The 26,113-nt window shown below is 40.4% G+C and overlaps 1 protein-coding gene and 1 long non-coding RNA gene across 3 annotated transcripts; one reads left to right on the plus strand and one right to left on the minus strand.

The window, feature by feature from the left end:
* The first annotated feature begins 3,324 nt into the window (after nucleotides 1-3,324).
* slc43a1a (solute carrier family 43 member 1a) lies at nucleotides 3,325-25,877 on the plus strand. 2 transcript variants are annotated; one of them, XM_069170618.1, is made up of 16 exons: nucleotides 3,325-3,667; nucleotides 9,034-9,207; nucleotides 9,875-10,038; nucleotides 10,912-11,104; nucleotides 12,111-12,166; nucleotides 13,436-13,512; nucleotides 19,690-19,782; nucleotides 20,131-20,264; nucleotides 20,350-20,477; nucleotides 20,940-21,086; nucleotides 21,211-21,246; nucleotides 21,352-21,487; nucleotides 21,702-21,831; nucleotides 21,943-22,016; nucleotides 22,754-22,877; nucleotides 22,996-25,877. In XM_069170618.1, the coding sequence occupies exons 3-16, from the start codon at nucleotides 9,885-9,887 to the stop codon at nucleotides 23,191-23,193; spliced, it is 1,680 nt and encodes a 559-aa protein (XP_069026719.1). In that variant the 5' UTR covers nucleotides 3,325-3,667; nucleotides 9,034-9,207; nucleotides 9,875-9,884; the 3' UTR covers nucleotides 23,194-25,877. The 2 variants fall into 2 exon arrangements, with proteins under 2 accessions (XP_069026719.1, XP_069026720.1); XM_069170619.1 differs by lacking the exon at nucleotides 9,034-9,207.
* On the minus strand, nucleotides 17,889-21,821 carry LOC138211067 (uncharacterized). Its single transcript, XR_011179309.1, has 3 exons — nucleotides 21,681-21,821; nucleotides 19,676-19,771; nucleotides 17,889-18,122 (listed from the first exon to the last, which is right to left on the minus strand). It is a non-coding gene; the product is annotated as an uncharacterized lncRNA (long non-coding RNA).
* Nucleotides 25,878-26,113: the final 236 nt, after the last annotated feature.

The following is a 26,113-nucleotide window of genomic DNA, read 5'->3' on the forward strand; positions in this document are numbered from 1 at the left end:
TGAATGAAGTTAGTTTCCTCAACTTTATTTTATTCTTCATGAGTTTATGTACTACTTATATGTCTTTAACTCTCTTTATCTTTCTCCTAATGCAACTACTTCTTTCTGACAGTCCCCACATGAACTGGACAGTAAGAATTTTACAAGGTGGTTCTCAAATCCTGTTCAGGTGTTTCTGTATGATGTCCACTCTGTGTCTAATCGCTCATATTTGTGTCGGACTTCCCTGCAGTGAAGCAAGAACAGTCTGACATTGTCAACCTTCTGTAAGTGTAAACTGACCTGACTTCTTACTTGTTCACATGGTCATTGCAGTTTACAGGTGGGGTCAAAGGTGACATTTCCAGGTGTCCACAGCTGGAGAGGGCTCACACAAATTCCAGCAGGATTATTTTATTAAGAAAATGGGGCCCTCGGTTCTCAGATTTACACCTGCAGCTGGGACAAATGTTTCGTGACCAACTGTATAGCTGCGACTAACCAGACTATGGAGAAATTGCTGTAGATTTGAAACGGAAAATTGGACACTTCCCCGTGAAGCCTTCTGGGGAGCAGATTTTCTTTTGTGATGCGAGGTCTGTCAGAGTCGTGGGTAAGCAGGTCTAATGCTTTGGTATGGACGCCAGAATTATTAGAGAATGACCCGAAATTGGCTCAATCCAAAAAGTAATAAAGCTGAAGATTCTGTGCACACACGAGGGTTAAGCTGATACATGATTAATGTCCCTGTGGGTTCAAAATGATTTCCTTCACTGCAAGTAGCTCTGCTTTGAAGGATTTTATTTTCTATATTGGGTGATTTATTAACTATATATATAATTTGTGTCTGTAGTTAACAGAACCCCGTCTTTGAAATGGGAATTGGTTTTCCTGAAGGCTGGAGATCTCCTGCTTTAAATTCTTCATGCAGTGCAGTGAGATTTCTTAAATAGCCATCCAGTGGATTTTCCAACATGTCGCTGGATTTTTTTTTTAAATTCAACATCCTCAACAACAGAGTGTGTTCAGACCAAGGGACCATCATATTGTTCATATCGACCCCAAACATCATTTGCCCAAACATCCAATATGGCCAACTGTAGAGGTGAGCGACATTGCAACAGACTCACTAATTGTGCGTCAGTGAGTTTGTGTTTGTCTCAACCTCATGAATTCCTGCAATATACTGTACATGAATATTCAAAAATACAATTTCCATGAGCATATCCATGTATAATCAAGAGTTTGGGAAAATATAAAATTACATGAGGAAATCAAATAATTGTTATCATGTCTGCTGTTTGTTCTGGGGTACTTTTGTCACCCTGATGATCATGCCAGATCTTATTATCTATTAACTAAAATAAATAAGAAATTGGTGTGTTTTCAGTTCTGTTTTGAGCAGAAATGTTAAGCATATATCTTTTTAAACACAGTTTTCACTTATTAAATTGTTTTCTACTTAGAGAAAGAACCACCCCTGCACCTAAAAGAAACTAACTCTTTGTAAGACATCTCAGTGTTTTGTTTTGTTGTCGTTCTGCAGAAAGCATCACTGAACTAGTTTGTTGTAAGGGCTGTTTATTGAACTACTTCAGTTACACCTCCATCGTGATGAATAACTGGTTTCATGTTATCACAATTGGCATCTAAAGCTTTTCCAGGAGCTGCAGGCTTCGTGGAGGACGTCCACATTGAGGTCAGCGTTGTGAAGATATTTGTCCTGTGGAGTGGTTGTTGATGGTAGGGATTTCTCTCCACCCCTCAACGGCAGTAAACCACTGAGAGGGAGGGGGTTGGAAGTCAAATAGGGGAAGAGGGGGAGTCTCTAATGAAAGAAAGTAGTGATGGTGAGATGAAGCCTCATGAGGCATCGAACCACTTCAGCCAATTGGTTCGAGAAAGGGTTCATTACTCGAAGCTTCATGTGCACACGAAACCACCTACTGGCCAAGTGTATAATCACAGGCAGCTGTATCTGAACCACATGTGATGCATTGAATTTTTGTGTCTGTTATGGCTGTTGGGAATGACTATGAATTACAAAAATGTATGACCAAATAATTTCTGTACATAAATTATCATATATGTGCATAATAAAATATTTTTTGAATGTATTCTGTGTGTGTAAATTTTCCCAAAATGGTAGTATCATATGATATGGCAGGTTGTGTAATAATGTTTTTCTGTCACTTTAGGAAAATGGCATGGGCTTAAGCAGGCAGAGGACAGTGGAAGTGCTTGTGGAACTAGGAAGAGGGGACTGAATATGCTTGTGTAACTTGGACAATGATGTACAGGACAGGGGACATTTTATTCTTTTTTATTCAGAAATAACAGTTTCTCAACAGTTTTTGGTTTTGTGGATGTCCACATGTCAGAAGTAAGGCTAACAGCAGCCACCTTTTCCACTTTAGCCTTAGCCTTCTCCTTAGCTGACTCATACTTGGCCTCCACCATGGCCTTCAGAGCCTAAAGGAAAAAATATATAGTGCTGAACTGTGAGACACAATAAAGTACTCATTTGTTTCATGCATGCACCCATACATACCTGCCTTGTAGGGAGAACATAATTAGGATCCAGTTTGGACACAAATGCCCTGAATCCAACATCATCCACAATACTGAAGGGCTGTGTGTCCTTCACTATCATGGAGACGAGGGCTTCATCCAGCTCTTGTTTTCTGGTGGCTGGTTAAAAGAGAATAAATACAGTGTCTGTTACCTGTCTTTATTTGCACAATAAACAAAAGTGAACAGGGAAAAATTGTGATGGTGCATTTGTAATATTGTAATGACTTACCTTGGCTGGGTGAAGCTCCAGTTTCCTCCTTATTCTCATGCAAGGCACGGTAATGCCTTAGCATGGATGAGGTGTTGTTATTGTACCCCAACTCCTTGGAGCACAACACCTCACCTTTGAATAAAATAAGAAACTGTGAAAAATACAGTTCTTGATAAGCAAACCTAATGTGTCTGAAATAGAGTTAGATTTAGCTTACCTTATTAGGAGTTATCAAATCAAAGTGTTCCCACACAGGGGAAATCCTCCTCTTCCCAGCTGGCTCTATCTTATCACCTCTCCTTCTCTCCTCTCTCCTAAATCTCCAAACTATCTCTCTCTCTAAACTCTCCAAACTATCCAAACTCTCAACTGACCTCAACTCTCCACATTTTGAACGGAGCCTGAGGGGTTCATATTGCCATCAAACCTCCCGGCAAAATCTGAACCACTTCCCGAAGTAGTCACGTGGTACAGCCGGGCAGCGAGGCTTCGGACGTCATCATTTTTGGCTCCTCCCCTAAATGAAGCAAGCCTCGACACGCGCTTCGAGGACACGCCCCCTCCGTTACGCGACACGCGCTTCGAAGCGTCGGCACATCTCGTAACATCACTAAAAGAAAGAAAGAAAAAAAGAAAGACAAAAAATAAATTAAGAAAGAAAGAAAGAAAGAAAGAAAGACAAAAAGAAAGAAAGAAAGAAAGAAATAAAAAGAAAGAAAGAAAGAAGTGTGGAGTCTAAAACCAATCCTCAACAAGGAAGAGAGGATTCTTTCTCTCACTGTCTTCTAGTCAAGAAAAGCAACAGTCAGCTGCTAAAGTTGGTCTTGATCCTAATTCTATCACCTGGCGAGAAACTAAAGCCTTTACTTGAAGCATTTCCATTTCTGAGAAGACACAACTGAAGTAAGTAAACTAGTTTTTACTTAAATATCCATTGTGTTAATACGCGTAGTATTCATTGTTTAATAACACACTGGCAGCGTGAAGCAACAGCAGCGATAACCGGCAGTAGATACACGTGGCATGAAACAGAGACGTTGACATATTTGAACTATACACAGCCCCAAAGACGCTCCGTATTAAAACCGCAAATATGCGCGGTATGGGCAAAAAAAAAGGCGCTAAGTGTCGGCGTTTGTACATGAATTTGACAAACATGCTGAGGGTGAGTAGAAAGCGCACAAGAGGCTGTTTCGGAAGTGACTGCCATGATTGTACAGTAGTTTCTTCACCCAGCCCTCTTTTCATTGATGAATAAATTCCTGCTTTAGTAAACTCCGTGATGGTGCTCATTTGTAAGCCCATACGAACATCCCTACACTTACACGTATTTATTGTATTGAACCCTTCAATTTAAACTTTATTATGGTTCTAGCAGATGCAGTAGTCGCAGACGCGTTTTTAGCAGCAACATAACGTCTGTGTTGCCTTCACTGGCTCCCCGCAGGGTCAGTATTTAGGCGATATAGTTTGAGTTAAACCAAAATTTGTCATAAAAATGAACTTTTTGTTTAGATAGGCCTGTAAAATATAGCCTAGCCTATATTTAAAATTGTACTCTGTTACACAAAGAAAACTTTGTGCAGAGGTGATAGTATTTACTAAAGTATATATTTTTTTTAAATCTTGAAATGAAAATCTGTTTTAGCCTATAAAGGAAACCTGGAACTATCAATGAATCTTATTGTTGATTAATCTAGAGATTTTTTTTTTTGATCAACCATTCAATCGAGAACAATGGCAATGACATTGCTTGTTCTATCTGACCATGTTCAAATGTAGTCCACATACAGTATATGTGCAAGTAAGCCTGCACATTAATTCTGACATTTGAGAAGCTGGAACCAGCAATATGTGGGATTTTTTTTTTTTTAAGGGTGCACCAACTGTTTTCATGATCATTTCCATTGTTGATTGTGTCCCTGAGTAGTTATTGGGTCTAGCCTTTAGGACAGCAGATATAGGGCCTTGTGAAAAACTGCCCCCTAGCCTACTCTCAGGATGGAGCATTAAATCAGATTGGTTGTTTCAACAGTGTGAAAATCGATAGATCATTACATTTCTTGGCTATAACTAACGAGAGACAAGTAAAAGCAGCAGATCCACAAGTGGAAACCTGCCAGCAATGTGTCTTTAAAAAAAACAAAAAAACATTATTGACCATGAAATTGCCAATAGTTATTTGTTCACTGCCAGTCACCTCTTAATTAATCAGCTAATTAAAATCATAAACTGGAGGTCTGGCTCACTGCATCTTTTGTGGGGGGTTGTCTTGTCTCGGAGTACCAATTTCAACATTTTGTACTGCAAGTGGACGCCGCAGCAGACTTGCTCCGGACGGGCCTTTTCAGTGGCCGCCCCACCGGGCCAGTAACCAGACCCAGGCTGAGGTCATGCCTGCAGAGAGACAGCTGCCTTGCCGGCCGGGCATCTTCGGGGGTTGCGGTTTTGGACTCGTCGGGGAACAGAGGCACCTAGGGCGTGTGGTTTGTTTTCTTGGAAACTTGTGAGGATAAAGAGTTTGACCTGCGGTTCTTTATGTCCTGCGGGGGTTGATAAACACGCCTGGTCAAGGTCAGCAATATCCCCACGAGGAAAAAAGAGCAGGGCTGGATGTGAGCAGCAGCTCCAAGACTTGAAAGAAAAAAGAACACGTGATGAACTAAATGCGTCATAGTGAACTCAAGTTTTGGTGCAGATGTAGCAGAAAATACTTTTTATTATCATGATATAAACACATAAGATAATCTAACTCCTCCATGATGAACACTGAAACTCTCCATGGCCATAACAGTGGAGTAAGTCATTGCAATATTGCATTATAGTGCTCAGGTATTTCAGGAAACAGTTTCCTTATATAGTGTTTCTCTCAGTGCAGGCTTCACCTGTTCTCCCTCTGCACACAAAAACACACTCACATGACCATACACACATTTCACAGTGCTATAACAGGGACTCGCAACTGCCTGCCAACTAAAAAGACCCTGCTTTCAAGTTTGGCAAGTCTTTGTTGTGTGTTGACCCTCCTGCATCACAACACAAGATCACTCCTGTGCAACCAACGTGCACATTTTCGAAGTAACTGCTGGGGTACAAAAGCATGCACAAAAGAGGTGGGAAACAGAGGAAGAATGTGTGCTAAGGAGAAGACGAGGCAACAGGTCAGATGGTTGTGTTGAACTTGCCTGACTTGTGTGTCCTGCGTGAGTCCACATGTTAACCTGACCTTAGACAGACAGTATAACTAGACACCATGGCTTTTCTTACAGACACTGCTTTTGTGACACTGACTCTCCCGTGTCATTTACAACATTGTCTCCTGAGCGACGGCCAGTGTGCATGCGATAGCATTGCATCGTATTTATTGTGCGTGTGTGTGTGTTGATACTTGTGATACAGCCACCACAGAAAATCCAATACATGTGACAGTAGCCTCTATACTTAGGCCTTTAACTGACTGTGTCTGTCCTTTCTGGATTATCAGCACACAATCGAACACGCTCACATCTTCTACAAAATGAGCAGCTCCGAAACAAGTTGTGTACTAAAAGTGACAGAGGAAACATAAAGAGGATTAATAAAGCTGTAAGCGAGGAACACATTTATACCAGGCTTTAAACATCACAGGATGTTTTCAAGTACATTTAGGTGTTAACAGCAATATAGTGACTCATACTGAAAGAGATTTACTCATAGGGCAGTTTCATTGGGAGCTATGAGTTTTCCAGGGTCATAATGGTGTTTCTGCAATATGTTAACATGGTGAAAAAGTAGAAGTCAATTGTAAATTTAATTGATTCACTGGATTAAAATGTCACTTTCACTGAGACAACAAGGGTCAACAGTGTGCACAGTTGTGGCCTTTATTTTAACAGCAACATAAACAGAAGCAAAAAACAGTAAAAAAGGCTGAAATGCTAGCATTGTGATATGGATTTATGATTGTGTATTAATCATTAGTTCCACCTCCACAATAACTGATTAGACTGATAGAAAATTTGCTAAAATTTGCATATTCAGTTGTCCTGAACGCTCAAAACATTTACTAATTAATTAGTCCTATGTGGAAGTGAATATTACTTTTGTTTTGGAATGTCTCTGGGAAATTGTGGTGGGGAATTCATAGATTGAACTGCTCAACAGAAATGATTGTGTGATTAATTTATCGTAAAAGTAATAGTTGCAGCTCAGGTTTTTAATAAAGTTTGCGTCTTTTCCGTCTGTGTACTCTGACTTCATTAAGAAGTTAATTTGTACCTTATCTATTTACAAGACTAAGTGAATGAGCGCCGCCTCCTTGTTGAGAGTTGGGGAGCTCTGTGTGTGTGTGCCAACATTGAAGGGGTTTTCACCGTGGGGTGTCAATTACGAAGAAATCCCCCCTTTCAAACTCTTTCCAGCACAAAGGCAGTTCACTGGGCTATGGATAATCGCATTACACTCACGTATCACAAGCACGTGAGCAGGCACACGCAGAGACAAATCATTCCCCTGAAAGCCCCTCTCTTCCTGCTGTACGACACATGTTGAAAAGATGTCCTCATTAAGAAAAGTGTTTCCTGTTTGAGGCCTTGAGTGCAGCCTCTCATTGTAGGCTCTTCCCTCTGTTCCCGTCCACTTCTTCTCTGGTATACAGATAAATTGATAGCTGGGTATTTTTTGGATCTTTGGTTCTTGTTTAGATGCTTTACAGATGTGCATGTATGTGATCTTATCAGGTTTGTCATGACTGGACTCTGTGTTGGTCCCTCATGTCGTAGCTTTTTATTAACTGTCCTATATGTCTGTGTGTTTGTGCTTTTCCAAGTTGTCATGATTAACCTGACCTTTAGAGGTTGGCTCCAAAAAGGCTCGGGCTCCATAGACTCCCATTCAACTTTTCTCATGAAATACAAAGTCAGTAAATGTTTTCCACAAGTCGATCTGGTGTCATTCACTAAAGTCACTGCTCGTTTTTATTTTTCTGGTGGTCCGTCTGAAAATAATTCAATCATTTATTAGATATTACGTCTCAAAAAGAGGTATGTTTGGGGGCATGTCCGTTTGATTGACAGGCATATGGTGCAGTCAGGTTAGGGTTAGATTATAAGTGGGTGGGGCGTAGTGTCCTTGGTTTCCGCTTGGTCACAACACAAGTTTCTGTCTTCTTGTTTGTTGGCTTACATAAAAGCGGCATAATGGATCATTTTGACCTGATTGTCCCAGTGACATGAAAACCAAAGCTAAACTTCCATGTCGTTAGCAGACTCATTAAGTCCAACCCCGTGCTGCTTTGAGATGGAAAGTCCATCATTTTAAGATGCTGCCCCTATTTCTAGAACAAAAGGAGACCAACTGAGTGCTCGGCATTGTTTCCGCCATTCTGAATCCAAGGTGAAAAAGCTGCTCTGTTGATGGCACAGTGGGTGGATTGCTGAGGACAGTGCAATGCAAAGTAGCAAGTACCCAACAAGTATTTACAAAACAATGATAAGCCATGCCTGAGTTCAATATGCAAATTAAGAGAAAAAAGGTACAGACTCATGTCTCCCTATGAAGTAAAAATCATGAAACATCATGTAAGCCACATTAGTTTTACCAGCAACTAAAGGGTAAACTCACACATGCAATACCAGCCAGAGAGGCGCTCTCGTGCACGTCGGTAGATCAAAGCCTTCTCCCCGGAGACGACCTTTTATGCCTCGAATGAAACAGCAGCATCATGATCTACACCACTGAAGAATCTCATTTGGTTGATTTTTGCTCACTGCTTTTGAGGATCTTTATTTATTTGATCGTTAACCAGACCGACTCCGAAGGGAAAAGTTTCTTTTAAGTCTGAGAAGAATCTCCGGTGAGTGACGAATGCGTTGCTCACAGTTAGCCGTTGCTGTAGAGCTACAAAGGAGGACAGTTGTGACAGAGTTGTTTAGTTGGGCTAAAGATACCTGTTGAGGTGAGCGGGAACGGTGACGTCATTTTCTTGTTTTGGCGCCAGAAGTAAACGGTCAGATTGAGAACAGTGTTGAGTGTGTTGCTTAGTAACTGTAGACGTTTAAATAATGCCTGTTAGGTATAAGTGATAGATGCCACTGAGACATGAGTACATGTGTGTGTGAAATATGTTGGTATGTTAATATTGACCATAGTGAATATTTTATATATATATATATATATATATATATATATATATTGTGTGTAATACTATTTTACTTGTCATTTACTGTTACACCAACAATAGAGTTTAGAAATTATAGTACTGACATCGTATTCTATTCTGCTGCATGCAGATTGTTTTTTTTTGTATGGATCTGTGATGGAGACAGTGATCCCCAGAAACCTCCACAAAGCGCTGGAGCTGAGTGACCCTGCGATCCCTGATCATCTTTGCCGTGGGTGAAGCTGCATTTGGTCTTCTTGGATTCTCCTGCCGGAGCACCGACGAGCAAAAGATTCAGATAAGAGTTAGTCTGAGAGCCTACAGACATACACTACCTGGTAGCAGACTGAAAGACAATAGACTGAAACTGACTGACTGTGGGAGAAATACCGGTATTGGTGTTATTATTTGAATTTGTTATTTTTCTTTTATGCTGTTCCCTTGATTTTCTGTGCGTGTTAATAACTATAATAAATTGCAGTTCAGTTCCTTGTTTTAAACTGCAAACATTTGCCGTGTTTCATTCACTCCCAGAGCGACCTAAAGACAGTCCTAAACTTAACACAGGTAATCTAGTGTGTTACATAGATTACAATCACATTTGTTTTATTCAGTGGAAGTTAATAGAGTGAAAGAAGGACAAATCTCTCTGTTCAGGAATCAATATTTGAAATGCAAAATACCCCATAAACGGGTTTATTTTAAACTCAAGTTGGAAATGCTTCAGAGAGTAGTCAGTGTTGTAGTCGGGGATGATCTGGAGCTAGGATCAGAGTTTTATGGTAATTTAACATGTTTTCGTTGTTTTTATATATTTTCGGGTTGTATTTTGTGTTTTTTTTTTTTTTTTGTATTAAAGCTGCAACAATCAGTCGATTGATTGCTTGAGGGGAAAATAAGTCCTTGCACAAAAAGGCTGAAATTCAAATTAAAGCTTTTTTTTTTTTCCCCTCCTTCCCCCTCCATCTCAGAGCAGCAGCGATGGCGCCTTCTCTCCTCCAGGCCTTCAGGAGGCGCTGGTGGATGGCAGTGACAGCGGTGATTGAGAACCTGCTGTGTTCGGCTGTGCTGCTGGGCTGGGGCTCCCTGCTCATCATGCTAAAGAGGGAGGGCTTCTACTCCCACCTATGCTCAGGTAAAGTCTGTGAATGATTACGCTCCTGACCTGACGCACCATCTTTGGTCTTAGACAGCGACTTTCTGCCCTTCTTAAAACACGGATGCCCTTCAATACCCCTTGCCCGGCTCATTGCTTCATTGCCATAGGCTTTCTGAAGCATCTCCATTGGTGACTTCCCGAGCTTGACACAAAATTGTATGTGCACTCTGCTCAATTTTCTAGTCCATGGTGTAATCACAAATGTGCACGTACCAGTAGTCACAAAAATAAGTGTAACTCAGGTGCTGATGTTGATTAAGCAATGCAGCTTGGAATAATTAGTCATTGCTTCCCCCTGCACCATGAGCATTACTGTGTTGCATTCCATTAAATCAGAATAGGAACAGTCTCTGAACATTTTGATCGACCCTCCTATATTGTCCTATTTGGTGTAATAAAAATGTTTTACAGTCGATTTCCCTTTTGTTTAATTAATGAGTTACTGTTTCAGTATTATCTACATGTTCGGTTTTAAGAAGACAAAAACAAAGGCAAAATAGTGGTCGATATTGTAATTATTTTTACACAGACAGCATCTGGAGCTGTAAAACACAGGGATTAAAAAATGGTTCACACATTTCTTTTTTCTTTTGACTCTTAAAGCAAAGTAACATCTACATTTGCATTGATAACAGATGTCTCCTGGTGGTGACAATTATTTTTTCATGCTTGAGAGGCAAACAATCCAAACATTTACTGAAATAAATACATTTGCGCAGCAGAAATTTTGTTTTTCTCTGAATCAACCCCTGGTTGGGGTCCAGACTTAGGACAAACAATCTTACTGTTAGAAGACTTTAAGCTTTTGTATACATGTTCGTGTTATTCACTGCACACTCGTCCCCACAGTGAACAACTCTGCGGTCATGGTGTTGAGCAACTTGACTGCCGGTGAGGTGGGGGGGTGGCTCAGCTGCGTGGACCAGGAAGAGATGCTGAATCTGGGCTTCACCATCGGTTCCTTCCTGCTCAGCGCCACCACCCTGCCGCTTGGTATCCTGATGGACAAGTTTGGTCCGCGTCCAATTCGGCTGGTGGGCAGGTAATGGCAGCAGAATAGTCACAAACGTGTCACACTTGGAGTTTTGGTTTCCATCTGGGGTATTAATGCATAATTACCTTCAGAATAAGTCAGAATAGTTTGTGTGCATGCACTTTTAAGTGTGTAGCAGTATAACATTTCTTCTCAGTGGGTGTGGAAGTGTGAACACACTTTCTCTCTTTCTCATTCGCACATTGAGCAGCTATAGAATTTATTCGCCATGTAAGACAGTTTGACAATAAGATGAAAGTTGATAAAAAAAAAGTTGACACCTGACAGTTTCAATCTTTTTTGCATATTAAAGATCACCATACAGCTGTTTTGTCATATGAATACTGTTACATATTTATATGTGTGATTGATGGTGAGAATAAGTGAAAGCTGCATAACAGGTTGTCAATTTCGCCACTACTATTGAGGTTAGTAGTAAAATTCAAAGCTGACAAGTCACATTCCAACAGTGGGTGGAGTGAGATGAGGCCTTTTGTGTTGTCTTAGCGTGTCAATCACCAAATATAGGTGGGGTAATAGTTTGTGTGCATGCACTTTAAGTGTATGCAGTATAACGTGTATTCTCAGTGGGTGTGGAAGTGTGAACACACTTTCTCTCTTTCTCATTCGCACATTGAGCAGCTATGAAATGTATTCGCCATGTAAGACACTTTGACAATAAGATGAAAGTTGATAAAAAAAAAAAAGTTGACACCTGACAGTTTCAATCTTTTTTGCACATTAAAGATCACCATACAGCTGTTTTGTCATATATAAGTCTAATTAAATTTTTCTATGATTATTATTGTATTTGCTCGTCATGCCAAACAGTGTCTAAACTGCTTTGCATCTCACTTTCACTTAATAATGTATCAGTAGTTTGACTAAGACTTTCAGAGACTGTTGAGTCTCTAGCAGCCAGTCATCTGTGCTATGTTTACTCTGGCCCTGTAGGAGTTTCTGTACTTGTTGCTTCATTTGAATTTTACAAATTTCTCTCTCTCTTTTGTTGCAGCTCATGTTTTGGTCTGTCTTGTGTTATGATGGCTGTTTCTACCTACAACCCTGATGGTGAGTACAAACATTAGCCCTTGTGCTAGACATAAATTAATCATCGCCGTTGTGTCACACGAGCCCCATAGAAGTCTGTAAATCTGGAATACTTCTGGTCACTGCAGTTATCTCAATACTATGTAAAAGACTAGTTCTTCTAGTGACTGACAGCTGAAAGCTGTCATGATTACAATGACAATCATCTGGAGGAGCACCACTCTTCATGGTAACATTCAATGCTAAAGATATGTTTATTTAGACCTGAGGTGCCCAAATTCTTTCATATGAAGGGCCAGATATTCATCTTCACCAAAAATAAATATTTATGTTATGCCAATTTTTTAAAAATCTTCTTTTACCAATGTGCCACTCCCTCGATGTCTTCACCGTGACTGGCAGCCTAAAGTCAGTGATACACGAACAGCTTGAGAGCATTAGCGGCAGAGAAAGAGAGAATGCCATAATTCATCATATCGGACGTAGGCCAATGTAATTTAATAGGGAAGCTTAACAGCACTATGCTGCACATTGCAGTATGTACTGTTTAGCCGCACAAAATTTACAGTTCATAGTAATTATGGTTAGGGCTTTACAGTACTTGAGAAGTAAGGAGAATAAATACAAGGAGGATAATCAGCTTGTCAAATGCTGTGGTAGGCCAAAACAAAGGACGTGCGGGCCGAACTCAAACCCGGGGCCACAAATTGGGCAGCTCTGATTTAGACAATTAGCCAAAAGATGCAAAGGACAACGTTTTGGATATTAGGATTAAAAACTTAACATTACCACATTTGGCTAAAGGGGTTAATATGATCTGAAGCCAAAGAGGTTCTCAGAAGTGCTGTTTAGAGGGTGTAAAAGCAGTAAAAGCCCCTTTCAGATCACTCGACAGGTCAGTGTGATCCATGTTCCCTGATATTAAAGTTAATCCACAGTTTAAAAGTCGCAGGTGTTTCACTGTCTGAAACCTCCTCCCCTTGTTCCATTTTTTTCAGTGTCATATTGACTTTGTTTTAATTGCTCATAGCAGTTTTCAAAAAGAAACCGTAAGATGGGGATTTGTAACAGTTAATGGGTAAATAGTAAAAAGCAGATGGATTCACTTATAATCCAAAAATGTTATTTTACCCTGTTTATGACATCCTGCTTCTCGCCTCATCTTCCAGTGTAGTTAGTGAAGTTTGTCAAGCTTGATTGACATGTTGGACAAACTGTTCCGCCAGTTTTTGTTTTCAAATATATTTTTATAAGAAATTTTCTTCTTCTGTTTTTCTTTTTCCTCTGCAGTCCTTTCAGCACTTATCTTTCTGGCTCTCTCCCTGAATGGCTTCGGAGGCATCTGCCTGACCTTCACCTCACTCACGGTGAGACACAAAGCCAGCAAGAAAACAGACTTGACTGATTAATGGATAAGAATATATAGAATGAATATACAGAATCTCACATGGGACTTTTATGCCTCTGCAGCTGTGGATGGAGGCATTATGTGTTCAGGTTGTTTTTTCCTTCTTTTCGCGAAGGCGATGTCTCAGGAACGCCTTGAAAGAAATTTCTTCTAATGTGCCGCAAATATTCACTTAAACTCAAGGATGAACCTCACAAACACATTTGTTGCCACAACTCAAGAATTCACACGCAAAAACCTGTTCAAGCCTGAACTGTCCAAAACAATGTGACCCAGTCAGTCGTTTAAAGTGAAGCTGGTGCCAAATAATTTTTTTTTATTAGTCTTGCGTATGTTTTAAATGATGCCGTTGTATTACGAAACCAGAGAAAGTGTCAAATTAAATACAGCCGGCACAGCCTCTGTCTTCTTTCCCCGTCATGTTAATGCTCTCATCGAGAAGAGGGGAACAATTTTACAAGTATTCTTTATTATTTGGCGCCAACTTGTGCTTTTGTCTCTGCTGACAGTCTGTTCCATATTAAAATGCTGAAAGTACATACACATTTTTTTTTTTTTTTAAAAGCCTCTACTGTGGTTACATAACTCGTATTCGAAGTACTAACGTAGGGTTTTGTTCCTGGAACAAATGAACAGAAACGTTTTGGTAGCGGCGAGTCTCAGCGTGTTTGGGGCCTCTATTTGTCTCAGCTGAAGAAACAGTGCGTGTTGTGAATGGGAGCTGCGTTTGTTTACATTCACATCAGGCATCTGCATTCGCTTGTGATGGGTCAGCTGGCAGCCACATTATCGAGCGTGTTTTATTGTTCCCGCTGCCTCCTGTGTCCTGGCAAGTATTTGAGCTGTGAGTTGGTACAGCGTGTTTCTGTCAGAGCAGCGCATGACTTCTCCCCGATGGAAAGTATCCCATTCATGTTTCCGCCAATAACGGCCCGCGGCTGACCACACACCTTCCCCGAAGCTCGGCCCACTTCACCTCTATTCAAAATACTCAAGGACACATTTGTTTCTTGTCTCTTCTGTCCCCTCTCATGTCCTTCTTCTTTTTTTTCTCACCGAGCAGTCAGCAAAAAATCAATACACAAACCTTTTCAACTCGGCATGACTCTGCACACATGTGGGTGTACAAATGTGTGTGCAGGGCTGTGTGCGCACAGGGAGACGAACATGAAACAGATATTTGGATAATGAAGGTTCAGGCTGACAAACGACAGACCACCTTGTCCTTTGACTTGTCCCCTGTGTGGTGTCCGTAGTCCGGCTCTATGGAAAAGAACAGATAAGACAGACACCTGTCTGAGTCTCTCTGTGGACGAACACAGGTTAAACTAATGGCTTACTGAAAACAGCTGACGATGCTGATAAACAGCTGACACGGCAGATTTACAGGAAGAAACATGTAAAAGTATTTTGTTCAAAAATTAGATAGTCATCCACCTCACAGATGCTTTAACAAAACAAACAGCACAAATGATTTAAAAAGAAGACAGCAGTTTAGAAAAATAACTTACCATGACCAGACATTGTTCTTGTTTCCAAGACTTTATGAGGATGAATCTTTGGGAAATATGTATAAATGACATATTGCATGCATGTGTACACAAAGGTACACATGGAGCCTTACATCACTCAGTCTTTTACACCCATGCCGAATGAAAAATACTTGCAATGTAGATTTTGATCATTTTGGCACTTGAAAGTAAAAATGATCAGGTATGCATGATTATATCTGAGAAGAGAACCTGTTGACTCCCTCAGGGGTTTCTGTGTAACGGCCACATGAATACTCCTTTTGTGCTTGACCGCTCTCACACACTCACATAATGCTATTTTTATTCTAATAATCACACGCTGAAATGCAAGATTCATATAACACACACACACACACACACACACACGAATAATGTTCAACCCCCCTTCCTCCTTGTCCCTGTCTGACCTCTGTGCCTCTCTTTCCCTCCCTCTGCCTGCACTTATAATTGGGTTGAGTTTACCACCACTGACTGACCTCCGCTCTGTTATTGTTCCTGTCCTGAAGAGCAAATGACGACAGAGCACAAGGACTGACGCGCGCGCGCACACACACACACACACACACACACACACACACACACACACACACACACACACACACACACACACACGCACGCACGCACGCACGCACACCATCATGATTTAAACCATGTGCTTGAGAGTAATAGCTCAAAATAGATTATTAAATTGGACCATCTCTGTTCTGTTGAGTTACTGTATAAGGTAAGAAGACTCTCACAGTCTCCTCTTAATGTGGCAAATTAGCCACAAAAAGTCTTGTCATGATTTTACACAATAACATTATACACTTCTTCATAAACAATCACAAAATATGTATTCATGTTATACTGTATGATGTGGTGGAACTATGCAATGAAACACTCATCAACTTTCTACCTGCACAAATCTGAAAAAATGTAATGTTCCTGATAAAATAACAACTGTATTACCTTGATTAGCCTAGTTTAACAGGCACTGTATGCACTTGTATGCACATATTCCGTGTGCGTGGTAATCAAGCATGCAATAATACAGTCATATTGCCAAAAAAAAGCATAAAATTGGCAGAGAAACATTAATTCCAGGCCAAAGGATTATAGGTTTTACTTCAGAGAAGAGTGAGGAAAATGATAAATGACCGTTTGAGCTGATTTTTTTTTTCGCAGAGAATATAAATAACAGAATAATAATAATAACTAGACATTAGACATGTTTTGCAAAGATTTTGAAGAACATACATCTTCCTGTAATGCAGCCTCAGTGTTTAAGATGTTCAAGAACTGAACGAAATGCCTTACAGCTTTTAAACTAAAGAGCTTATTATGACTTTATCTCTTGTCTTCTCTTGCATAATTTATAACTTATCTGCAAAAAACAAATATTTGAACAATATCCACATCTTGCACTAAACCATTTTCCCTTCTAACAGCTAGGTTAGACTGATCGTTGTTCCTAATAGTGTTAGTTCTTTTGTCGTAGTTATAAAGATAATTGGAGGACACGGTAAAAACGAGGTGAATCACTCCTGCCTTCATTTACTCTGTGTCACAGTTCCACAAGTCCCAGTTGTCATATACTTCACCACCCTTAATGATCTATGTTCACTTTGTAAAATATGACGGTTATGTCAGAAATGAAGACAGGCTTCAAGTATTTACTGCAACAGACGTGGAGTTTTCCTTTGACTGACTCGGCTGCATGCCCAGCTGATCTCATGCTAGTGATAAAAATGAGTTCAGTCGTTCCTTGCTGGGGTTAGGAGAGCTGTCTGTCTTCTACTCGGCAAATGTCAAATAGCAGAGAGAGGCTTTTGAATTCGCTCCACAAAGAGCTGCCGCAACAGTGAACTGAATATGACTTTTGGAAATATGGCCAGGGTCAAAAATAAAGAAAAAAAGAAAGTGAGGGTCACGCGCCGTGGTTTTAGGCGGCGTCCATACTGGACATAATGTTAAAGCACTTCTTTTTTTCGTTATTATATAAATCTACTGCAGCTGCTCGAGAGCGCTGTGCTAACACTGAGAAGCAGTGATGCTTTGACCAATGAACAGTAACAAGAGAGTTGAGGTGGAAAGAAGAAGCCGGTGCTAATCAGCTGTGGTTTAGTGTTTCCTGCTGGGATCTCCACAGAGAGAGCAGCTCCAGCTGCGTGAGATCAGTCAAACTAAAAAGAAATGTTAATCCCACTTAATTTTTTTTTTTTTTTTTTTACAATTTCTGTTTTGCTTTTTATGAACCACTCTTTCTTCCACTCCTGCCCTCCTTTGTTTTCACTTCCTGTATTCTGTCTTCCTTCAACATGTTCAGAGCTGATTCAGAACTTCAGTGCTCATTAATCTACTATTTGGCCCAATCTCTCAGTGATTAAAGTCTTAATTAAACTTAGTGCCAAAATCTTACAACACCCAACCGAGTGAGCACGGCAGGAACAGAGCCTGAACTGATCAGTTGTGACAAGCGAAAGGCCCAAGCTCCATTTGTTTGTGACTTTCTGACCTACTTGACCCCTGTGTGCCTCCATGCAGTCACATGTTTCTGCCCATGCAGCAATAGTTAGCGTGCCGGACATGTGTTATGAGGCCCCGATGTGAAATATGTATTTTATGAGCACAAGCACATTTCACACTTGCTTTCTGCTTCATGTTGCAATCATTTCAGACATACCTGTGTTGATGCTGCTCGTCTCCTGAAAGCGAACACTTTGCTTTCAAACTGACATCTCACTTAGCTGAAATTTCTGTGTGTTAACATTAGTAAGGGATGCAAACTCCCCCGTGTGTTCAGAGGGTCTCGGTCCACAAACCTCCACAGTCTACAGCGTCCAGCGATGCAGATCTTCAGCTTCAGTAGAGGGATGTGAAGTATTTAGATTCTCAGAAGCTCTGAATGAGGACGGGAGTTCTCGAGGATGTTTTTCTCATCTTCGCTTAGACAGTCGGGCTCTCCCCCGTACATCCTCAGGAAAGTTTTTTTTTTTTTTCCTGTGTACCTTCTAACCTCTTGGTAACAGCTCTCCAACTGACCTCACACCTTCCCCTGCAACAGACACATACGTTAGTCTGCCAGCCACAAACTGTCACCATATATATTCTACACACTACTGCTATAACAATGGATAAATTAACGACATGTAATGTAAGAGGGGTACTTAATAGTAATGAGTACACAGAGGATTACCACCCGACTCTGCAGTTTCCCTCAGCTCCTCGGGATTATACTTGTTTTACAAATTATTTGGGGATTTTCTGGTCTTTTACTATTTTGGTTACTATTTTTCCCACTCTCTTTCTTTCGTGGCTGGCAGCTGTTATTAACAACAACAAAAAAAAACTTCTGTATACTACCTGCCAAGCACCAAATGAAAGACAAATTTAAAAATGACCCAGACATTTCAGTCAGGAGTTGGTGGAGACCAAAACAAAGTGAAAGGCACTCAATTTGATCAGGTCTCGAAGCATGGCTCCAAATAAATGCAAATGTTGACAGGATGTGTAAAAAAAATGATTTGCTTACACGTGAGCCATATCAGCTTTCCAAGTCTTTCAGTGTTGTGTTTCCAGCTAATTGCTAATTAATGAAGGTTTAAATTGCTTAAATGTACACTGAAATATGAATGCAACATGATCCCGCCAGATTTGTAATCAAAGTAATCATCATCCCATATCCTTCCACCTCTATACACCCATCTCTCTCACCCTTCTCAGCAGTAGACCAGCATTGAACTCATACATTTTTAATAATTGTGCTCTGTCAGTGAGATCATTGTAAGGGTTTGGAAAGTGTTCACAACCGTGGAGAAAAAAAGAGGTGCTGACACTGCTCGGTGAACTCTGACACAGCCGGGAGATCAGGTGACGCTAGCAGAAGTTTGGAAAACCACGATCAGCGCTGAGAGAATAACGAGCTTGTCATGCAGCACACCTAAAATTCCACACGTGGTTTTATAATCGTGATTGACCCATTTAAAACTCTAATCAAAGGACACTGAGTGGGCTGCCAGCACAATAGGTCATTGTTATGTTAGCTAAGCTACTTACTACTGTAAATAGGTCGACCTAATGTATGATGTGTTAGTGCCTGGTGCCCCCCACCTTGTCCCGTTTGCTGTGTGCCATGCATGCCCTCGTGGTGGGTCCAAAGAACCCAGTGAAGTTCAGCAGGAGCTGGCTATAGATCGGCTTCCACATTTTTAATCCTAACTCTAGGAATGTGTTGAAATGGCAAGAAAAAAAAAGGCCATGAATGTGTGTTTAAGTATAGCTTAGTCTGTGTTTGAACTATGGGGACAGGACCCAAATTGGGTCATTTGTTTCTTCTTTTCCATGACATGGAAACTAATATTTTTTTAATGAGTCTGCTCTGCGGGGAGATAAGAGTGTTTCTGAGTGCAAAGACTCTGTAGGCGGAAACAGTGGACTGTCTGTCGGCTGAGAGCAACTTCCTCAGTCTAGTTCAGTCTCTCCTCTGCTGGCAAAGTAACAGTGCACTTTCACTAAACCACAGTGTTACAATAACTTGGCTTACTGTATTTTACATTCAGTGGGTCAATGTGAATTTGTCTAATTAGTGTGATAAATAACTGTATCTACCTCTGCGCCTGCAGCTCCTCAATATGTTTGGTGCTTTGAGCTCCACCGTCCTGTCTCTGATGATCGGCTCCTACGCCTCCTCTGCTGTCACCTTCCCTGGAGTCAAGGTAAAATTACAAAGGTTACGTTAAGAAAAAGGCTACACATTTGCATACTTTACTCAACCATATGACTATATAATGGTGCCTCTGATATAAAAAAATGTTTATGGATGGAGTTATAAGGCCTAATTGGCCAAGAACAGCAACTCTAAATGAACGCTAATGTTGCTGCTGGATGAGCAAAGAACTGCTGGTTGGCACGTTCACCATAAAAACTTTACAAGGTGATAATATGTCAGTGTTGCATTTACAGTTTATTCTGTTGCCGCCATGTGTTAAAAAAAAAAAAAAACACCTTTAAACATGAGCGCAGTTTAAACAATAAAAACACAACCCTCCTTCTCTTCTTCCCAGCTGATCTACGATGCAGGCGTGTCCTTCCAGGTGATCATGTGGTGTTGGGCGGGTCTTGCCAGCTTTGTCTTTCTCAACTGTTTTCTCAACTGGCCCATAGAAGGATTTCCAACACCTGACGAGGTGGACTACAGGTCAGTACGGGCTGCCAGTCTGTTGCATCTTTCTCAAGTGACACAAAGAACAAACTTGTAACTCCCTCATCTGTGTGTTTAACAGTAAGATCCTCACACTGCAAGAGCTGCCTCCCTCTGATCAGAAGGGCGTTGGCGAGAGAATGAGCCACAAAAATGGAGACGTCCGACACTCCACAGAAATGCTTCCTAATGGAGCTGAGGCTGCACCCCGTAAGGCAACAAACACAATCGTCTTTCCATCAATTCAGAGGACCTTGCATTAACTTACAATCATTTCCTGGGAATTTACTGAACATTGAACTAAATCCTGACCCTAAAATTTCATGATTTAAGTTACTTTTTGTCCCCAAAAATGAGGTCTATTTAGCTTGTCAACAGGGTGGGATGAATTAAACCAGAAAGTAATTTTCTTCTTAAAAAAAACAAAACTTAAAAGAAGCTCTCAAGAGGTGAAATATGTAAAAGAAAGGTCCTTTAAAAATGTTGTTTTGCAGAAATGTTTTTTTTTCTGTCCTGTTAATCATTTTGCAACCCCTCACATTACAACGTGACTAACAAGATAGGGAAAAGGTGTCACTTGGTAGTTTGCACACCCCATGTTGAGAACCCTTCCCTCCTCTGACCTCCTTTCACTCTGGATATAAAAATAAAAAGTCTCTCCCCCTCTTTCAGCTGCTGTTCCCTTCCGTCGGTCTGTGTTCTCTCCCATCTTCCTGTGGAGTCTGGTTACCATGGGGATGTCCCAGTTAAGAATCATCTTCTTTATGGGGGCGATGAACAAGATGCTGGAGTTCATGGTGACCCATGGCAAAGTGCACCGTGAGTTTCCAATTCTCAACCGCAGTCCAAGCAAATATCTACTGTTTAAAAAAAAATAATTAATTGTACGTTATTTAAACCTTTTGAACACGACTGACAGAATGGATCATTTGTTCTATTGCAGCATCTGAAGAGATGGTGATTGAGGCAGAAGAGAGAGGTGAGCTGTGCCAAAATATGACTTTATATTTGTATATACTATGTGACTTGTCTGGCATTTGTTTTATTTATTTTTTTTCTTCGAATTTAATGTGCTCTCTTTCAGTGAGTTTCTACTCGTCCGTCTTTGGCACCCTGCAGCTGTTGTGTTTGCTCACATGTCCTCTGATTGGCTACATCATGGACTGGAAGATGAAGGACTGTGAAGATGAGAAAACTCTCCCATCAGGAACGGAGAAGAGGTACATTACAGATGTAGCAGAGTAAACAATATGATAGTTTGACAGTGAAGACAGAGTCAGAAAACCCAGGGAGACAGAGGGGGATTTGACATCTTGTGTCTGAAAGGCCGTTTGACGACTAGATAAATGGTGAACACAAATGTAAATGTCAACATTCTGGAAGTGGTGTAACATACTGCTCATGTTAAAATACCTTTGCCTGTGTCCCCATCAGACTGACAAGTGAACCCAAGAGAGACCGTAAGATCCAGAAGGTGACCAACGCCATGAGGGCCTTCATCCTCACCAACCTGCTGCTGCTCACTTTCGGATTCTGCTGCCTCATTGACAACCTGCCACTACAGGTAACACACACACACAAACACACACTTCATAGCAGCCAGACAGCAATGAAACACAATAAATAATGCTCAGAGTCACCGATTTTCATTGTCTCTCTCCTGTTTTAACCTTAGATCTTGACCTTCGTCCTCCACACGATGGTCCGAGGCTTCATCCACTCCTGCTGTGGGGGCCTTTATGCTGCTGTGTGAGTGCTGCGCTGCTAATTCATCTGTCTCATCAAGCTCTGTACAACACAATCGCATACCGTAGGGGGGGGTTACAGTATCCCAAAATCCCTATTCAAATAACACAGCCATCATTTAAAAAGAGTCATGACATAATAAACAAAGTCGAAATAGTTTTACTTTGTGGTTCATTAATAAGATGAGTAACATTTAACTCTGGCAATGAGACAATAGACTATTTTCTGTCCCATTTAGATTTATTTCCTCACACCATATAAACAGCGAAAATAAGGCAGCGCTTAACAGTGTGATAAAAGCAACCAGATGTGGTAACAAAAACAGGGGATGCTGTATCATATGTGCAGAAACCTCAACACTACAGCTGCTGTACCATTCATTATTCACTACTAAATCTAGAGTCTCAAATAATGTAGCATAATATGTGTTGAACACTTACAGGGCGTCTTGTCGTAGATCTGCGGCAGTCTATATTCACACAAGTCAGTGTGTGCGCCTGGACACAGCAAAAAAAAAATTGAACTCTGAGTACATCAGCTTGAAAATGAGCTCTAAAATTACCCTAGATCTGGCAATAATCACATATTCCATCATAAATGTTGTCTACAACAGAAATATAATTCAAAACAAAATCAGATATTTTATTGTATTTAATGTTATTTCCCTGTTTATTCTGGAGCTCAGTTCTAATGTAATTTGTTATGTCAAAACTATTAACCACTAAATATTTCTCCCACAGCTACCCGTCCAACCACTTTGGCACCCTGACAGGCCTCCAGTCCATGATCAGCGCCGTGGTCGCTCTACTGCAGCAGCCACTCTTCATCGCCATGGTCGGACCACTAAGCGGAGACCCCTACTGGGTGAGGAGACACACTCTCGTTGTCGTGTACATTTTTCACCACTTTCACTGACAGTGTTTATTTGTCACCCGCCAGTAAATCTATGACTCCTAACGACAACTTTCCTCCTCTCCCCCAGATCAACCTCGGCCTGCTGATCTTCTCATTGACCGGTTTCCTGTTGCCGGGTTACCTGTTCTACCACCGCAGACACCTGCTGAGGGAAAAGGAGGCCAGAGACAAGCGGGCCACCGGTCAGGAGATGCAGGCGCTCAACCACGGCGAGGCTAATGGCTACAAACCACACAGCAACGGCCTCACTGCTGTGGAGGCCTAGACAACATCGCAGCTGAGGATTGGAGGAACCGTAGGGTTTATTTTTGTACGGCCTTTCAAAATGAGCACCAGCAATCCACTCATCAAGACATATTTTTGTTTTGATACATAGTGCTTTTTTTTTGTTTTTGTTTTTACCATTAAATGTTTGTTTTTAGTCATTGCTGGTGCCAGTTTTGCTCACCACAAACCCAGAGCAAATAGGATTCCCCGAGTTTTGTTCCAGCTCAGTGTCAGACTTCATGGTCTTTGTGATTTGGGGAGAAGATGTGTCATCGTCATTTTGTTACTGTTTATTTATTTTTGGTTTAGTTCAGCCAAATTAGTGCGATTCAAAGCCATAGATTTCACTCACAAGCACATGCACAGACAGTGCGGACATCACTGTACTTGAAATACTAGTACAGTTTTCAAAGACTTCTGATAATCATCACAATCCTTGCTAATACCAAAGAACAGCTTGAATATATTAGGAAAGTTACTTTCTATTCAGTATTGCTTCAGAAGTTTGCATCGCAAAGCAAATCTACAGAATACTAGGTGTGCTGTTTCTACTGTAATTCCCCCGTAAAAAGCTATAAAGATATATTTATAAAACACTACTCAAGGAGTGCAAGCTATCCAAGAAAATCTAAAGCATCCGAGTAGCAAACTTCTGGTACTCATGAAGGAGCTTTTTGAGGTATTTTCAGAGCCCAGCTATGGACGCACACGCGCACACACACACGCGCACACACGCAGACACACACAGATAGGCTGGTTGTAGAGACACCATATCTACCTCCCGTTTCCTGTTTTTGTACGATCTCTTTGCAACTGACTCCGACTCCATCGTTTTTGTTTTGTTTTTATATCAGGAAATCTAAGTCATTGAAATTCAACTACCCATTGGAAAAAACATGTCATGTTTTTTTTTCCCTCTTGTGCCTTTGCAGGTAAAGCTTATTCAGTCCTTACATTTCTACAATTTATTTTATATAAAACATTTTTCTTTATGGAAATTTCACAAGGAAAAATGTGACTGATTTTGTTAACTCTGGCACAGTGTGTGTTAACGTTGTGGAACACTTTGTACTGTTTTATGCACAGAAATGAACTAGTGTGTGTATAAAATTTGTATTTAAGTGTCTTTTTTATACTTTAGTTGCAGTAGAATTAAAAAGGGAAGCTTTTGTTTCAGTATCAGAAAATATTATTTTTGTAGTGGGCGAATTATAAATAAAGCTCAGATGATTTATTATTGTGTATATCCTACTTTTGCTATTTTGTATTGTTTTAGGAGCAAACAAACCTCTGACAAAATAGTTTTTTGTAAATAGATCTGAGGTGTGGCTTGTATTTTATGACATTCTGCTCACTTTACTATAAATAGATTTGTACGGTTCATTACAGTTTATTATCTGAAGAGTGAGGAGACACTGGCTGTGGTTTAATTTAGTTTTTGTAAATGTGATTTTACATTTAAAAAAAACCAAAAATACATCCAGCTTCTGCCTACGATCCCTGAGTTTCAGCCAGCTGCAGGTCAAAACAGAAAAATTTACATTTCTTCCAAAATGATAACAAGATGTATTATGTACATGTTTGTTCTGCACACAGCAACAGCATCATGGAGATTCATTAAATATTTTGTAATGTATATTTTTTTTACATTTTTTTGACTCCATTTTAATGCCTCAACAGCTTTTAGTAGATTTTTTTTCCCTCTCGTTTCTGATGCATTTCTATCCTGTTTTCTTCACATGTGAAACGTGTTCAGCTTTTGAATATTTGCACACTCTTGTGTTTTGTTTCAACTGTGTGCCTTTGCTGCCATCTTGGCTTTAATGCAATAGAAGTGAATGTAAGAGTTAACGCCTCCGCCAAACATTTTTCTCTGTAAAACCAAAGCCATCTTTAGGGACCATTGAAAGTAGTCGACAGCACTTCCCCTCAGGAGAGCATACAGGAACAAAACAACAGGAATGCCTTACAGTACTGTTCATTAGTTCTGCAGTAAGTATTTGGTCAGAATGCTTTGTTTCTTGTTGACTGTCACTGGTGTCGATTTAGCTCGTTGATCTGTGATTTTCATTGTCAGAGTTGGTGACTTTTTCCAGTTTTGTTTGTGCTTTTATTTGTTCTTGCCACATTTAAATGTTTTAAATCATTGTATATCCAATTCCAGCAACAACTATCTGTTGTTTGTCATAAACAAGTGGCTGTAAAACTTGTATTAAAGCTGACAGAGGTCATTCAAGTTAATGTGACTCCCTGCTGCATTTGCCCCAATACTTGGGACTTATAGTCGATACATCCTCAATTGTTTGTGTAGGAAGTTTGACAGTGCCTGCAAGAAAAAAACATGTCTGCTTTATCTGTATTATACATGTATCATCTAGTGGTTTATCCAAGTCTATTTTTAGCATTGGGGTTGAAATGTTGGTATGTCTTGCTAAATGCAAACTTTGCTTTCCTGCCCTAAATCAATATATCCAGCATGTGCATTTGATTAGCAAATGTATGTATAAATGCAAACATATTGTCTAAATTGTATTCTGCTTTGCATTTACCGTTTATCAATTGCTGCTGCAGTGGAGAGATTTCTAACCATGTGCCAAACCACATTTCACATACCCACTTCCTACTGCAGAGAACACCTTTTTTTTTTTTTTTTTCTTCATAAAATAAAATGAACTGTTATAACCATGGTATCATCTAAAAAGGCTGAACAATAATAACATCTGTTACAGTCTGTGTCTCAAATGAAAAAGAAAACATATACAGTACAGCTCATGCTAAAAGAGGCACCACTCCACTGCACACTCCTCTTTAGCATTGAAAGGTTTGTTCGACCAGTCAGGTTCAGTGTTGTTGCTTCATTCTCGACGGTTTCTTAGACCTCGCGGCCATTTCAAAATTCCACTCAGTCCGCTCTTAAA

The sequence above is a fragment of the Embiotoca jacksoni genome, unplaced genomic scaffold, assembly GCF_022577435.1.
Source record: "Embiotoca jacksoni isolate LCO1_2020_lvr unplaced genomic scaffold, fEmbJac1.0.p SCAF_5, whole genome shotgun sequence".
NCBI lineage: Eukaryota > Metazoa > Chordata > Actinopteri > Embiotocidae > Embiotoca > Embiotoca jacksoni.